We start from the raw sequence: 14,959 nt of genomic DNA, 5'->3' as shown, positions 1-14,959 counted from the left end.
TTTTGATTGAGGCATTAATAAATAATCTACTTCTCTGGAGTTCATTTATAGAATCATACAATAGTTAGGGTTGGAAAGGACCTTAAGATCATCTAGTTCCAACCCCCCTGCCATGGGCAGAGACACTTCACACTAAAGGTGTGGGGGTTGACACACACATGACACACCATCTCACCCAAGGCTCTGTCCAACCTGGCCTTGAGCACCACCAGCAATGGAGCATTCACAGCTTCCCTGGGCAACCCATTCCAGTGCCTCACCACCCTCACAGTAAAGAACTTCTTCCTTATATCCAATATAAACTTCCTCTGTTTAAGTTTTAACCCATTAACCCTTGTCCTATCATTACAGTCCCTAATGAAGAGTCCCTTATAGGGACAGCATCCTTATAGTCCCCCTTCAGATACTGGAAGGCTGCTATGAGGTCTCCACGCAGCCTTCTCTTCTCCAGGCTGAACAGCCCCAACTTTCTCAGCCTGTCTTCATCCGGGAGGTGCTCCAGTCCCCTGATCATCCTTGTGGCCCTCCTCTGGACTTGTTCCAACAGTTCCGTGTCCTTTTTATGTTGAGGACACCAGAAGTTTGATTGTAAGAAAGATGTCATGAAAATAGAATTTTCCAGTCATACTTTTTCTATTCATCTTAAAATGTGTAATGAGAAAGCAGCTGGCACTCTTCTAGTCGCATGCAAATCAATTAAAATCAAACATTTCTAAAGAGTTTTTCTAAATATACATTTCTCATAAACTCAAAGTAACTCTATGATTAAATAATCAAAAATGTAGAGCTAACTTCATTAGTTCATCATGTTAGATACTTTAGATTTACTGTAATTCCCAAACAGATTAGAGTCTCAAATTTGTTTAATATAGTATTTGTGTATTATTTGTGTCTTGGACGTGTACCTCAACTTAGATCTGAATCTAGACTTCTCAACACAGATGAACAACTTCATAAATCTATATCTCCAAAACCAGATAGCACTCCTTCAAATGTTTTTAATTCATTTAAACTCAGCACTTATACCTAGTATACTTAAAATGTCTTCAGCAGAGTGAAGCTCTTCTAACATAAATCCTTGCAAAATTAAACCCCTGACATTATCAAATATTAGGATGATGCTCACTAAAATTAGTCTTGCATTACAGAAGTAAAATTCCATTAATTCCAAGAAAGATTATGAAATAACTAGGAAGATTTGTTTTTTGTTTAAAATAAAACTCGTATTCTTCAGCTAGGAGGGAAAAAAATGAGAGAATTTAATTAAATACTGGTAATCAATCCTTTCTGTGCTTTAAAAGCTCAAATGATAACATCTCTTTTCATGACACCTCTGAAATTTTCCTGTTTTACAGTGACCTTTGCAGAGATATGTATAACTGCAAAAGGAGGTCATATGCTAAGTTACCATTGCCTGAGCTATACAGCTCTGATGTAGCAATAAGAACTTACAAAGTCTCTAAAATCACTAATGCCTTAAAAACGTTTTTCAACAGCCACTTTAAAATAAGTGAGCAAGGGCACCACTGCCTGTGAATGCTCCCATTAATGGTAAGTTGATGAGATGCATAAAAATGCATCAGAGCGCAGTCCATAATTAGTGTTATTTTTGCAACATACCAGAAAAGTAAATAAGTAGTGTCTGTCTTTTTATAGCTGAAGAGCTGAGGAGCCTGGTATATTTGAGACATATGTTTTAATTAGAATGGCACAGGCACTACATGAAAGCAAGCCTGTCACAGCTTGGATGCTCCAGAAATAAAAACCACAAGTTTCAGAAAACTGTGATTGCCTAACTGGTGGACAGCATACCTTCTCCTAGAGAAGAGGCAAAAGCAGAAATTGGAACCTATAATTTGTTTTGTTTCCTTCCATCCCTTGCTGCCTGTTTCCCATGATTTTACATACCCGTTCTCTGCACCCAAATGTATTTGTGAGAAGGGAGAGGAGAAATCTCATCCCAAATATCATACCCATTTGTCAGAAACAGCTCAACGACCAGGTGGCTCACAGGTTTGATCAAGCCTGAGCTTCCTAACGCAGCCTCCAAGGAATCAGTGTGAAGCCATTTAAGGGCCCATTGTCGTAGTCATCTTTAAGATTATACACCTCCATGTTCAGTGTGCTGGGTTAGACTCAGATGACCAGAAATGCTTTCTGGGAAAAGCAGGAACAATAAACCTTTAGGTAGAAGCCACTGAAAATTACTCAAGTAATATGATTTTTATGGTACATTAAGTATTTCCACCAGAAATGGAACAAGAAAGAAGCATAATGGGATAGGGGAGTCTTATCTCCATGCTCCTAATGGCAGTAAAAGGGTCCTATTCTATCCTGAGGTTGCAGTACAGAATTCATTCCCTTTGTGAAGATGCGTTTTTCAGGCTAACCTTGTGATTTACCTCTCCGGTTTGAACTCTCCAGCTGACTTCTTACCCAGTACTGAATATATCTAACTCTCCCAGGTAACACCAGGAAAATTTTTAAGGAAGAAACTTGATGCTCTTGCCCTGTTGAATAAAGGGCTGTATTAATAGAATAAGGGCTCAGAGACAAATCTAAAAGGGATTATCAGAAATAGGCTGTGCAGCTCACTATAGGACACACCCAACCACATTGAAGCACTCAGCCATCACCCCAAGCTTGAAGCTGAAGACTGGGGCACTGGAAAAGCAGACACCAATTTTTAGAGTACAGGCATGAGCAGGCTATAGATTAAAAACAGAGGCAGTGCTTTCTTCCTCTCAATGTGGACAGTTTTTGAGGACAATGGAAGAGGAGCCTGGACCTTAGGTACATTTATTCAGTTTTTACAATATGCTACCTGCTGAACAGGACTAGAAGAAAAATAATATGGGCCACACTCATATTGAAAAGATCATTGTTATAATTTAATTATCTCCTGAATATTTTATTCATGTTATTAATACTATTAACCAGCCTTTTGGTCTGATTATATTAGGGCTGACCTGGTTGCTCTGTGACATGCACAGTACAGTGTTATCGCCACACTAAATAAAGTTCAACACAAATTTGGAATGTACAAAACGCATGACTTGATAACCTACAATATTATGAAATCTTTTCCTAAGCAGGAATTCTAAAATGTGTCTTTGGCAGGGTAATATTTATATCACCACATTTTGTTAAACATACACAATAACATGCAAGTACTCAATTCAAACAGAAGCATAATCCTTGAAGAAGATCTACATTCTATGCTTTTTAATTCTCTTCCTTAAGGCTATTTCTTGGTAACACAGTACACCTCCGGTGACAATCCGTGGCTTAAGCCATGTGGCTCAGTGATTTTAAACCAGTGAGGATATGCAATAATCCTCTCTGTGCTCTGTTACACAGACCTCAGTTCTGTTAAGAAACTAAATTTATTACAAAGGACCTGGGTGGAACAGTCATTCTTGCCCGCAACACCACTAATCTCCAGCCAGAGCATGTTGCCTGTTTCACTGTAGTTACCCAGACGGATGAGCACTCACAAGCAAATTCTGTGGTGCAATCACAGTTTTTGCTTCTCTTTGAAGAATAGTCCCTCCTTAAGTTGAACCTTGAAGCCCCAAAAGCAAAGTTTACAATGTTAGGAACAGTTAAAAATGTTGCCCTTTCCTTACAGAAAATAGGGGTAAGCAGGGTAAAGTAGCCAGAGCACAGGGAAAAGCTATCTTTCCCAAATTAGAAAAAGATCTATCTTTCCCAAATTAAGAAAACATTTGCAAGTAACCAGTATTATGGAGTAGTAGTTAATTCCCTACAAATCAAAATGAAATTGTGAGAAGACAGGGCTTCTTTTTCAGACTCAGAGAAGGATTTGCATGCCAAAAAATATATTTCTTTCCCACTGCTGCCTGCAAGCTTTCCTTCAGTTTTATTCTCAGACTTCCATGGTTAGATTACTACTAGCATTGGCTTATGAACAGACTGAATCTCACAATCATCTGTGACCTAGTGCTATGACACATCCAACTTCTAGAACTGGAAAAGGCTGAAGAAATTACGGGCTCTGTTTCCAGTTTAATAATATTTTTCCTGTACAATGCCTAGTGCAATTTTTCAAAAAGCATCAATAAAGTATTATTGCAGCATTTGCTAAAAAAAATGCATCACGGTGTATGTAATGATTATTTTTCAAGCATAAGGCAAAGCTTGTGTATTATTATGGCATAATTCCTAACACTACATTCAACACATATGATCTCTTCTTTCCTAACCAGTTCATTTATGCAGAGGGTTAACATTTTTTTTTTCCTGGAATTTGTATCTAAAACAATTGCATAGTAATCCCTTTACCTATGAACACCTTGATAAGAAATAAAGAAAGGTTTTAAAATGTTTATTCAGGATGATCAAGTCTGGCATGGAAACTCCCGTATTTGGTAGTAACTGCAAAGCATTAACAGTACTCACATAATGAATTATCTTGTCACCATGTGAAGCACTGGAGTTTTATAGAGAATGACTTTGCTGTGGTTGACAATATCTAAGTATACCAGATACAGAGTTAAAACAACAGTTGCCTGAGAGCTTCTTTATGTTCAGGGAAAACCTGCGTCAACAAGGCTATCTTCTCCTGAAAGTCTGTGGCCAATTCATTAAAAATAACTTCTCAATCAAAATTTTCACTGACAAATTCCCCAAATTGCGAAAAGGTGGCTTCACTCAATAATTTCTTTAAATGTCTTATGAAATTCTGCTCCCCTCAGAGTTCCTGCATGAGAGAGAATTCCACAGCTACAAACCTCAGCACCTGAGAGTTGGGGATGTACACTTAAATGCTCACAATGGGAAGGATAAGTGAAATCTCTGCTTCCTGTTCCCCAGGTTATAGGAACAAAGCTCCAGCTGACTGCTGGGAAAATTTCAGAGATCAGTTATTCCTCCTGTAACGTTAGCTAAGAGAACTGTCTTCTGGATGTGCTGAACACACTTTAGCCTGTAGGACTTCTCAGAACATCACCTTCTCAAACAGCACTTTGATCCTTTCATAGCCCAAGCAAGTCAGTGACACAGTTTGTTGCAGCAAGACTGCTTCCAATTATGAGTCATCAAGAGACACTAAATAGGGTGAGTAATATCAGCCTTCTTGATATTGTCACACAACCTTTATTAGCTTTACGGCTACCATGAAGCACTGATCTTCAGAATGCAAAAGATGATAGTTGATGAGGTCAAGTCAGGGTTAAAAGCTAGTTATTACTGATAAAGGGCCTATATCAGCTTTTTCTTTCTGCGTCAACATTTTTCATCAATAATAGCACAAGGAAAGTACTTATTTCTGTACTAATGTACGTGTTTTTGTTGTTTGGTTGGGTTTTTTTTTCCTTGCATGAGCTGAGAACTAAAGTGAAGAAGCTTCTCTTGAGCAAGGGGCTGGGCCAAGTGATCTCTAGAAAACTCTTCCAACATCACATTTTTCTACAGCTCTGTGACAGGGATTCTTTCTGTCCTGCCCATCTCTCCAGCTAACTCATGAAGCTATGTAAAGTGACTGTATAGGGTATGGGCATTGTTCTGTAATGTACACCGCCTAGCTTAGAGACAAACACTAACCTCTTAGGTGCATTTCAAGATATTTTCATTCAACACCCTTCATTTTTTGGTGATTGGCGCAGAAGGAGCCAACATGGGCAAGGAAGTGAAGCTGTTGCACAAAGCTAAGTGGGCAAGACACATATTCCACAACAGCTGTATTTCCCTTCCTTATAAAGCCTAGAATGTAGCTCTGAATTTGCTGGACAGAGTAACTTTTTTAGACAAGAATTGAGGTTGCTGGAGGTAGGTCTATGAAAGTACCACTTCACTGCCCTGTCAAAAAAAAAATGCAAATTAAATCCCCAAAATCATTTAATACAATCCTTTATTCACTATATATTTATAAAAGAGATTGATTTTATTTAAAAAAAAAACAAACCACAAAACAAAAAGAAAAACCAGATGCTTTTGTATGAGAAAACACGGTTTTCTTATTTTCTACTGCCTTTCTGAAACCCTAATGCCACTGACACAGGAAAAGGTTACAAACCATTCTGTCAGTGAAAGAGGTGGATAAGGTTACAAAAGGGAGCTTGTCTATGCATGGCACAGCACTCTACTTCTGGTGGAGACTGTCGCATTACCACAGTGACTTCACACCTACCACACCTCAGTTTATGCAAGCTTGAGAGTTGCGTAAGGCTTTGACCTGCCCAACCAATGTCTTTTTTCAGTGTACCTCTCTATAGGTATCCTTTTGCAGACCAGAAGGAGAGGCACAGAGATCTGGTGCAGCCCGTCAACAATACACACAAATCACTACAGACATAAAATAGAACAAAGACTTTCTAGTGCCCCAAGTGTATCTCATCACTTAAATGTGTTTCATCTCCAAGTACTGAGCTCTAGAAACTGTAACCACATTTACGCTTGAGAATTTTGGTTGTCTATCAACAAATGTTGCAACCTTCTATGCAGATGGGTGTCGGGTTTTTCAGATATATTTCAGAATGACAATTCAGCTTTTGCTTGCATAACTGTAGATCCCCAAAGGTATATTTTTATCTTTAGCTCTTGTCATGGGTAGGAAAGTTGCTATTATTGCTTCACATTATCTTTCTTTCCTTGAAACAGGATAACGTGGATCTTGGTGACCTGATGTTTTCACTCTGCTACCTTCCAACAGCTGGTAGACTAACTATTACAATAATAAAGGCAAGAAATTTAAAAGCAATGGATATCACAGGAGCATCAGGTAGGAATGAATTTAATGGTCAATGTGGATTTCTGTCCTGTTTCCCTCCTGAGACACAGAATCAGCACTGTCGAATCCCAGAATGATTTTTGAGAAGAGCATTCTACACTACAAGCTCTTGAGTTACTGGAGCACAGGAATTTCAGAGAAATAAATAATATATTTCAGTTTGCTCCATTGCAACCAACAAGGCTTCAAGATTATTATTTCTGAAGTCATTGTGATTCAGAATAGCACAAGTTAGCCAAACTGTGTTCATAACACTGGGAAATTGTACAGCAGACTATTTGTTACGGCTATGGCACAGAGGCAGACTGACCCTCACTAACAGTCTCCCAGAGCCACAGAGCCAATGCTGCTGTTGGTGGTGTGTGGACAAAATGGGATCATCCCAGATTCCTTTCAGCAACCCTTTCAAAACTTGATGATGAAACCAAGAAACTAGTTTAAATAAGAGTTCAAAGATGACTTTTACCTACTAGCAGGGAGTTGTAGAGCTCCCAGAAAGGAGCTACAAAGAAATACCATTTTTTGCTACACTGAGGGGTTTAAACTTACTTACAATTCTCTTGAGAAATATAAGCCACTAATTGTTACTCTCTTAATTATTTTTACCATACATCAGTAAATCCCACAGTGAAAAATATTGTCATCTTCTGTTTGTCCTACAAATCTGCACAAGTAATTAGGCTGTTATAAATAGGCTGATACACAGGCTGTTGTATAAAACAGTCATGTATAACACGGTTCAGTGGACATTTTAATACCCTTTGAGAAGTTGATACACAACAAAGAGCTTCTTGAACCTAAATTTTTCATTATAACCAGTCAATCAGGTAAAGCTTTCAAAGCTCTACTGCCTCCCAGGAATTCCACGGTAATAAAGAAGCTCAAATTCCAGTCAGGTCCAGGTGATTAATTCTGCAAGCAGGTATGGGCATACAAGAAGGCTGCTCCCTTGACTTTCCCTTTATGTTTGCTTAAAAACAGCAAAAGAAAACTAACTTTGTTCTTATGATTCACACAGATCCCTACGTGAAGGTTTCTTTAATGTGTGAAGGAAGGCGACTAAAGAAAAGAAAAACTTCCACCAAGAGGAATACCCTTAATCCTGTTTACAATGAAGCCATAGTTTTTGACGTCCCTCCAGAAAACATTGATCAAATTAACTTGTCGATAGCTGTTATGGATTACGACCGGTGAGATACCTGTAGCTGTAAAATAACATCATCTATTGACTTACAAAATCTTGCATAGTAGTTTTGCATCCAGAAACAAAGCTATTTTTTTTTCCCCAATAAACGGGAAATTAATGTCGTGTTGAGTTTGGTAGAAGACTAAAATTTCTTGTAACACCAGGCAGAATTTCCTTCCTGTATTTTAAAATACAGATTTGCATCTATAACTGACATAACTAAGCTGCATATCTATCTACCTGAAATAACTGAACATATCATACAGTCGACACACTGATGTTCTGTTTTTCCACATTTCTCCGTTTCTAAAATTACGGTTTATAGCTTATTTGTATTTGCAACTAATTACAGAACACAGGCAACTAACTTTTCATGTCTTCAGGCAAAATTAAGAAACATGCACACAGACACACAGTGTATGCTATAATGGGGAAAATACTAAATTGCTGTGATTAGTGAGAAATGCAAAGAGCAAACCTAGGTACTTTATAGTTCCTTATATTTTTCAGGCAATAATTAATTATAAAAATCCATGATTATGTTTTTAATGAAATAAGTAAATGATATGGTTCTAAAGGTAAAATTTTAAGAAAAAAATATTATGGAACATTTTCACAGTGTAGGTCACAATGAGGTCATTGGAGTATGTCAAGTAGGCAACGATGCAGAAAGTCTAGGCCGTGACCACTGGAACGAAATGCTGTCATATCCTCGGAAACCCATTGCTCACTGGCATCCCCTTGCAGAGGTAAGATTTTTGTTTCTTGCTTCCCCATTGCTATAATTGTGAATATTCTTCCATATGGCATTAGAAGTTGAATAAAATTTTATGAACAAAACCAAGATCCACATGCATGCACTAAAACATAGAAAAGGGCTCGGAAACACTGGTATTAAAAGTCAGATATGACATGCAAGTTAAGTCTGCTCCTTTCAATTTTAGGGAGACAGTAATAAATGTATTTAACATATGTACATGGGAAAATGAGCATTATGCACTGGATTAAGGGTTTAGTTTTGCTTTTTAAATTAAGATCTTGGGTAGCTTTCACTGCTAATTGATGTAAAGAAATGGACCTTGTTTACAGAACAGCCAAGACCTATTTTTTTTATATATAACAACCTAATATGACTTCTTCTCTCGTAACAATATATCATCCATGCCACTAGCACATCTCGAGGGATGCCTAACTGCACTGAAAAAAAAATGTTTAAGTGTCTCTGGAGATCTGAGGTGCTGATAAGAAGCGACACAATCAGAAAAGCTTTTTAAGGTTCCTATGTTTTTTTTTGTTTTGTTTTGTTTTGTTTTTTGTCTTTAGGGCCCTATTCAGCAGAAATGTTATGCAGGTCTTCTGCGCTTGGATGGCTGCCGAAGAGGCTTCCTCACCCTTTTAACCTATTCAGCAGAAATTTGGCATTCCTGTTGAACTCTTTCTTAGCCATATCCTCAGGGGCTATTCCACAGAGTCCAGTGGGGTAAAGATGTCCTTTTAATCCCTCTGTCTAATCCTCTCCCCAATACAGGGAATACTAATCCTGACTCATGATACACAAAAATTCATCAAAGATCTAGCTAAATTGCTTCCTAAGAGTTACCATCACTTGTTGCTATCACTGGCTAAAGTCAGTCAGTAATCCCAGTCAAAAGAAACTACTATGTTTTAGCTACAATGTTCCCCCTAATGCAGAAAGACAGGAAAGACCATAGTATTCATATCAGGCCACAAACAATGCCATAAGCACCTAATATACAGACACAGAGTTTGCAGCTCTGAGTATACTTTATGCATCAGAGTGCGACCATGTTACTAGAATACAACTGAGGACTTCACCTACTTGTCTGTAAGCACTAACACTAGGTAGCTGCATAAATAATTGTTGGGCAATAGGAAGATGCTAAAAAGTAGCAAAAATAAAATCACAGTCTTGCCCTGTGTCCATAAGCAATTACATTTATTGGTGCCTGGGACGACAGCAGCACAGATTCACCAGTGAGAACTTTGAGTGCTCACAGGCTCTGTTGCAGTGGGTATGCACCATGCCTCTTCAGTACAAGGGTGCTGACAACAACTAAGTATGCTATGAAAGAAGATCGAGCAAAGTGGGGGAGATCTGCCTATATGATTGTGCCCTCAGTGACAAGCTAACTATGAGCTGAAGTGCCACATTTGAAAAGCCTGCCTGGGCATTTGGGAGCTGGGTTTAGAAAACTCGATCACCAAGTTCTCAGTTGTAGCCAAGCATTGATAGGAATGGCTTGACATACACATGAGGAATAGTGTTAATTGTTACCATTTCCCAGAATACAAGAAGTGTCTCTTAGTAGAAGTTATCTACATCCTTACATCCAACCGGTCTTCCCTCTTTGATAAATTTTATTGCAGCCAGAGCCCACAATTAGGTTTTGACAGCTCTTCCCTTTTTACAGGCATCCTGTTCTTTTCATACATGCCTGGCTAACTTCTTTAGATTGCATTACTGTGGACTGTTTTTCATGTCACTGAGCTAAACAGAGACATATTTTTTTCCTTCCCAGGAATCAAGTGGGGGAGGGTGTCCAGCGCATCCAGGCTGTGCAGAGAAATATATACACAGCATATCATTTTGGTTCCTGAATCAGGATTAGACTCAGCGAGAGCTTCTGGAACTTCTGTGGCCACAGCCATAGGACCCTGAATATTTGCTGAATAGGACCCTCAGTCTTCTACTGTGTGAAGAGCTATTGGTTTCAAGTAGCATAATGTTATCCATTTATAGCATTAATTCTCCAGCTGACAATATTGCTACTGAATAGATTATTTGTGTGGTCGTAAGCATTACCCAAATTCAAGTCATAATTTCTCTTCGTTAGAATAACCCAGGTTTTACAAGCAGCATGATAGCAATGAAAACCAACAAATATGGGAAGCAGAAATAAATACGGTTCTTGGATTTGCAAAAAAATGAGAGTGCAGTACTGTGAATGGATAGCTTTCTAAATATTTTTTCAAGAATTACTGATATTTATTTTTTTATGACAAGTTGTGCTCTCAGTCTCAGTTGGTGCCTCCTTTCACCTTATAGGAAAGCTATACATTAATATGATTCTTTGCAGAAATCCTTCAAATCTGAAAAACTGAAAAAAGTTCTGTTGGGTGAGAACAAGATACATATGGTATTTGTAATGGCAGTATGTTCTTTTAGAAAGGAGGTAACCATCTGTGTAGCAAGGAAGCTGTTAGTCCTTAACCTTTGTAGGTGATTTTCCAGTCAATGTTTCTTAATTGTGTCCATGACTCTGCAAAAAGTTGGAAACATATTGCAGGCGGCTATGCTCTGTTACACCAACAAGCACACACATGTGCGTGCATGTGCACACACACACTGTCATTTTAAAATGCTGTTCCAAATATATATGGCCTGTGAAGACTTTCTCTATTATTTGTAGTACAATTAACAGAGCTATTTTACTTGATGGTATATTGTAAATGCCAACAAATTCTGACCATTAAAAAAATAATCCAAGCACTGAACTCTTTCACATGATGAAATCTGTGTCCTGGAGCAAGAGCCCCTGGGATAAATTTTTGCCACTTACTTAGCCATGTGTGGAGTTCTCTCTTCCTTCAAATTTTTGTAGAGAGAACTTGATTGAAGTTTTTACATGGGAAATTTTATTTTAAAAATGCAGACTCAAGGTGTGAGCATTTTATACAATCTCAGCGTAGTTGCCCGCTACATACTTAGCAGGTAGGGAGCCCTAATCTCTACATGGTTTGGGTAAGTTGATGTGTACACCCATTGCTTCATGTCTTGCATGAGTTGAATGGTCACCAAGCATTTTGGATTTAAAATTTTGCCAACAAAAATATGCATGCACTGACTGAGTAAAATATTTGAAGTTTTGGTCCAAATTCTGAAAAATTAGTTTTATAACCTATGAGGATCTTCAAGAAAATCAGTCTCTGTTCAGTGAGCATTTATAGTAGCATCCAGCAAACCACAAAGGCTTAGAGATGAGGAAGAAAATCTAATTTTTTATTAAATTCTCCTAATTCTTGCTGACTCATGACTTGCAAATTGTCACTCAGGCTGTGGCATTACCACATGCTTTTTAAAAACATCTGCCTTTTCATTGCAGTTCCTATATGAAACAATAGCTATTTTCTATATTTGGGTACTTTACTCTTCACCTTTATAGTCCATTTAACCAAGGCTATTCCCTAGACCCAAAACATTTTCATAATATGGTTCTGGTGGGACAGTAGATTGCTACTGTCTTTGGACTGCAGCACATTGAAAGAACAGAGGATATGCTGCTACAAAATCACCTGGAAAGCCAGAGAAAACTATGATCCCAATACTCTTCATTCTTTCTTTCCTAATCTATGAATCTCAGAGGTAAATTAATAGAAGTCTCACAAAAATAATTTCTAAGTTGCAACCTTCATTTATTTTCTCATTTCCTGTAAATAGGTAATTATGCTGTATAACAAGTATCATAATTCTAACACAGAAAAGAAAATCCCTTAGAAATGCATCTCAAAGATTTTAATCCCACTTCACTCATTAACAACATGCTATTAAACTGTTACTTTTAGTTTTCCATAAGAAACCACCATGTCAGATGAAATGAATTTTTTTTTAATGAAAAAACAGCGACACTGATGCCAATTATAATAGGCAATTGTGTGATACTCCGATGCCAAAATACAGCACAACCCTTCTGCAGTCGAGTGCTCAAATAATTCTTTATCTGTTTCTGCTGAAATCACAAGACATTAAAAGCATTTATATTCTCTTTTGTTTAATTTTTATCTGTAAATAATAATGGAAGTGGACAAACACACGTGCATCTCAACATGGGGAAGCAGGGACTACCAGAACAGAAAGCAAATATGTAGCATAAAAACCCCAGTGCTCAAACTGTTCCTACCAATCAATGCAGACCAGCTTTATATGCCAGTGGATCCACAAAGCACCAAAGCAGTACATGGAAGAACCTTGTTATATAGAGGTCAGCTACCAGTAGAGGAACTGCTGGTTCAATCCAAAGTGAGACGACAGTAGAAGGCAATGCAAAAGAATGAAAACAGAGGTCCACCCCTCTTGGCTTGAAGGGATAGATACTGGGGAGGGGGATGTTGGTTGTTTTGGTTCTTTTCTTTTTGTTTGTTTTGGTTTCACTCACATGTTTTTAAACACCAAACATGATATGTAGCTATATTAACATGAGCCCTGAAAGTCAGAGGGACGAGAGAGATTTACATGTTTGTCACTCAGCAACATTGGAGCACCGAAGGGACCTATTTGCCATTAAAAAAAGAAAAAATAGCTGCAAACTCTCTTATTGCTTTAAATGTAATAAACAGTAAACAGGAAGGGAGAAAGAGGAGTAGAAATGCAGGTGAAAAATGTTTGACAAAGTTAGGAATATCTGAAAACGCTTTACTGTTAAGGCATTTTGTTTGAACAGGAAAGTGAAAAAATCATGGACTAGGTGACTTGATCTGAAATGTAATCAAATTAAATGCTTTCTTCACTTTAGAACAGTGCATTGTCAAATGATTACATCTCAGTATCAAGTGAAAAAGCAATTACTTTCATGTCTAGAAAGGAAAAAGCATGTAGAGAAAGTAATCCAGAGTCCTGCAGAATTTAATAGAAGCCCTCTGTGCTGGGAAAAATGGCAGCAGGACAGACTTCGTAACAGCATCATCTTGCTGTAATTGGTACAAAACCTTGCTTGCAACCCTAATTCTGTTCTGAAGTGGTAGCCTTACAGTATGGGAACTGAGCTGTGCAAGGTATGAATTATCTTCGAAGGGCACTGCACGTGGCCGAGTAGTTTCAAAAGCTGCATTTAGAGTTAATTTGTAATACAGTGGGTTGCTCAAGGGACTACAGCTGCAAGATATCCAGGGTCCTGCAGTTCTCTGAAAGGACCTTCATCTCCTCGAAGGTCTGTAAAGTGAACTAGTCTGGATGGCAGTGATGGGCACTGTTCAGGAAAGGTACCATCAGGACATACCTCAACTGATGACTGAACACAGCAGACATGTCAAAGAGGGAAGCTGACATGAGGACTTGTAAGCATCTGGGGTGTTTGTTTGTTTGTTTGTTTGTTTTGTCTGGGTTTTTTAGTTCCTCCTTTTGCTCAATGTAGACATTGTAAAACTGGAATGTTTTACTGAGTTGCATGCTGGCCAGCTGTCATTTTTAATACCCATTGCAAAGGTGCGTGAAGAGAGGTGTGTTTTTTTGGTATACTTTTGTTTTTAATAACACATGTACATTGGAGTATACTTTATGATTTCTTGTCCAATAAATAGAACTGCTATCTCTATGTTTCATGTCTAATTTTGGAGAGTAGAGCCATACCTGTATCAAGGCTCTCTCAATTAGGTGGGCATTTTATTCATTTAGTAGAAATAATGCATGATTCCTTTTGCAGTGATGGTTTGAGGGACGAAAGATTTCTTAATTTTATAATATGTATTACAATCTTCTAAACACAAGTAAAAATGTACCGTGATTTATTTATATAAATCTAGTCTGAACAAATAAGTTTTGATCTAAATAAAAACTCTGTAAGAAATTGTGCAATTGTAATTTATTACTATTTTGTATTTAAACTATTAAAGTTCAAGTGATTAGTCAGAAAGCCAGAAAACACTTTGGAAATGTTTTAACTCATTTTTTCTCCATAAATGTTCTGTTTTGATAAAATAAATGAGACCAGAGAGACAAAGCTGTTAACATGACAGTTACTTCACAGCACATAAATATAACTGGGGGGGTTGGGTACTGAAATCTCCTCTTGTTTCATCCCAAAGCCATAATCATCATTACAGAATGATTTTTAAAGATACCAAACATGAATCTCATATATACTTAAGAAAATCAAGATGCTACAGAAGTGCTTCTACCAAGTGACAGTGTGTTAAACTACCAAAATTAGTATTTAGCATGGCAGGCTAGCAAAATTAGCAATCCTCCTGTCAACACCTGACATGTAGCTCAGGGAAATTCCCAGTGG

General features: G+C 37.8%; 1 protein-coding gene across 3 annotated transcripts in view; it reads left to right on the top strand.

Annotated features, from left to right (window-relative positions):
* The window catches only part of SYT9 (synaptotagmin 9), a 71,542-nt gene extending 57,021 nt beyond the window's left edge, over positions 1-14,521 (top strand). The window contains exons 4-8 of one of the 3 annotated variants that reach the window (XM_062620274.1): positions 6,622-6,742; positions 7,770-7,941; positions 8,557-8,686; positions 9,261-9,417; positions 10,478-14,521. In XM_062620274.1, coding sequence (XP_062476258.1) covers positions 6,622-6,742; positions 7,770-7,941; positions 8,557-8,686; positions 9,261-9,368 — 531 coding nt within the window. In that variant the 3' untranslated portion in view covers positions 9,369-9,417; positions 10,478-14,521. Of the gene's footprint in view, positions 1-6,621; positions 6,743-7,769; positions 7,942-8,556; positions 8,687-9,260; positions 9,418-10,477 lie in introns of those variants that run through there. The other 2 variants (XM_062620275.1, XM_062620276.1) reach the window with 2 other exon arrangements.
* The last annotated feature ends 438 nt before the right edge of the window (positions 14,522-14,959 follow it).

The sequence above is a fragment of the Pezoporus occidentalis genome, unplaced genomic scaffold (assembly GCF_034315485.1).
Source record: "Pezoporus occidentalis ecotype Australia unplaced genomic scaffold, CSIRO_AGI_Poc_V1 ctg22, whole genome shotgun sequence".
In the NCBI taxonomy this organism is placed as follows: Eukaryota; Metazoa; Chordata; class Aves; order Psittaciformes; family Psittacidae; genus Pezoporus; species Pezoporus occidentalis.
The sequence above is the reverse complement of the archived record's forward strand: the minus strand, read 5'-3'. Positions and strand labels throughout refer to the sequence as shown.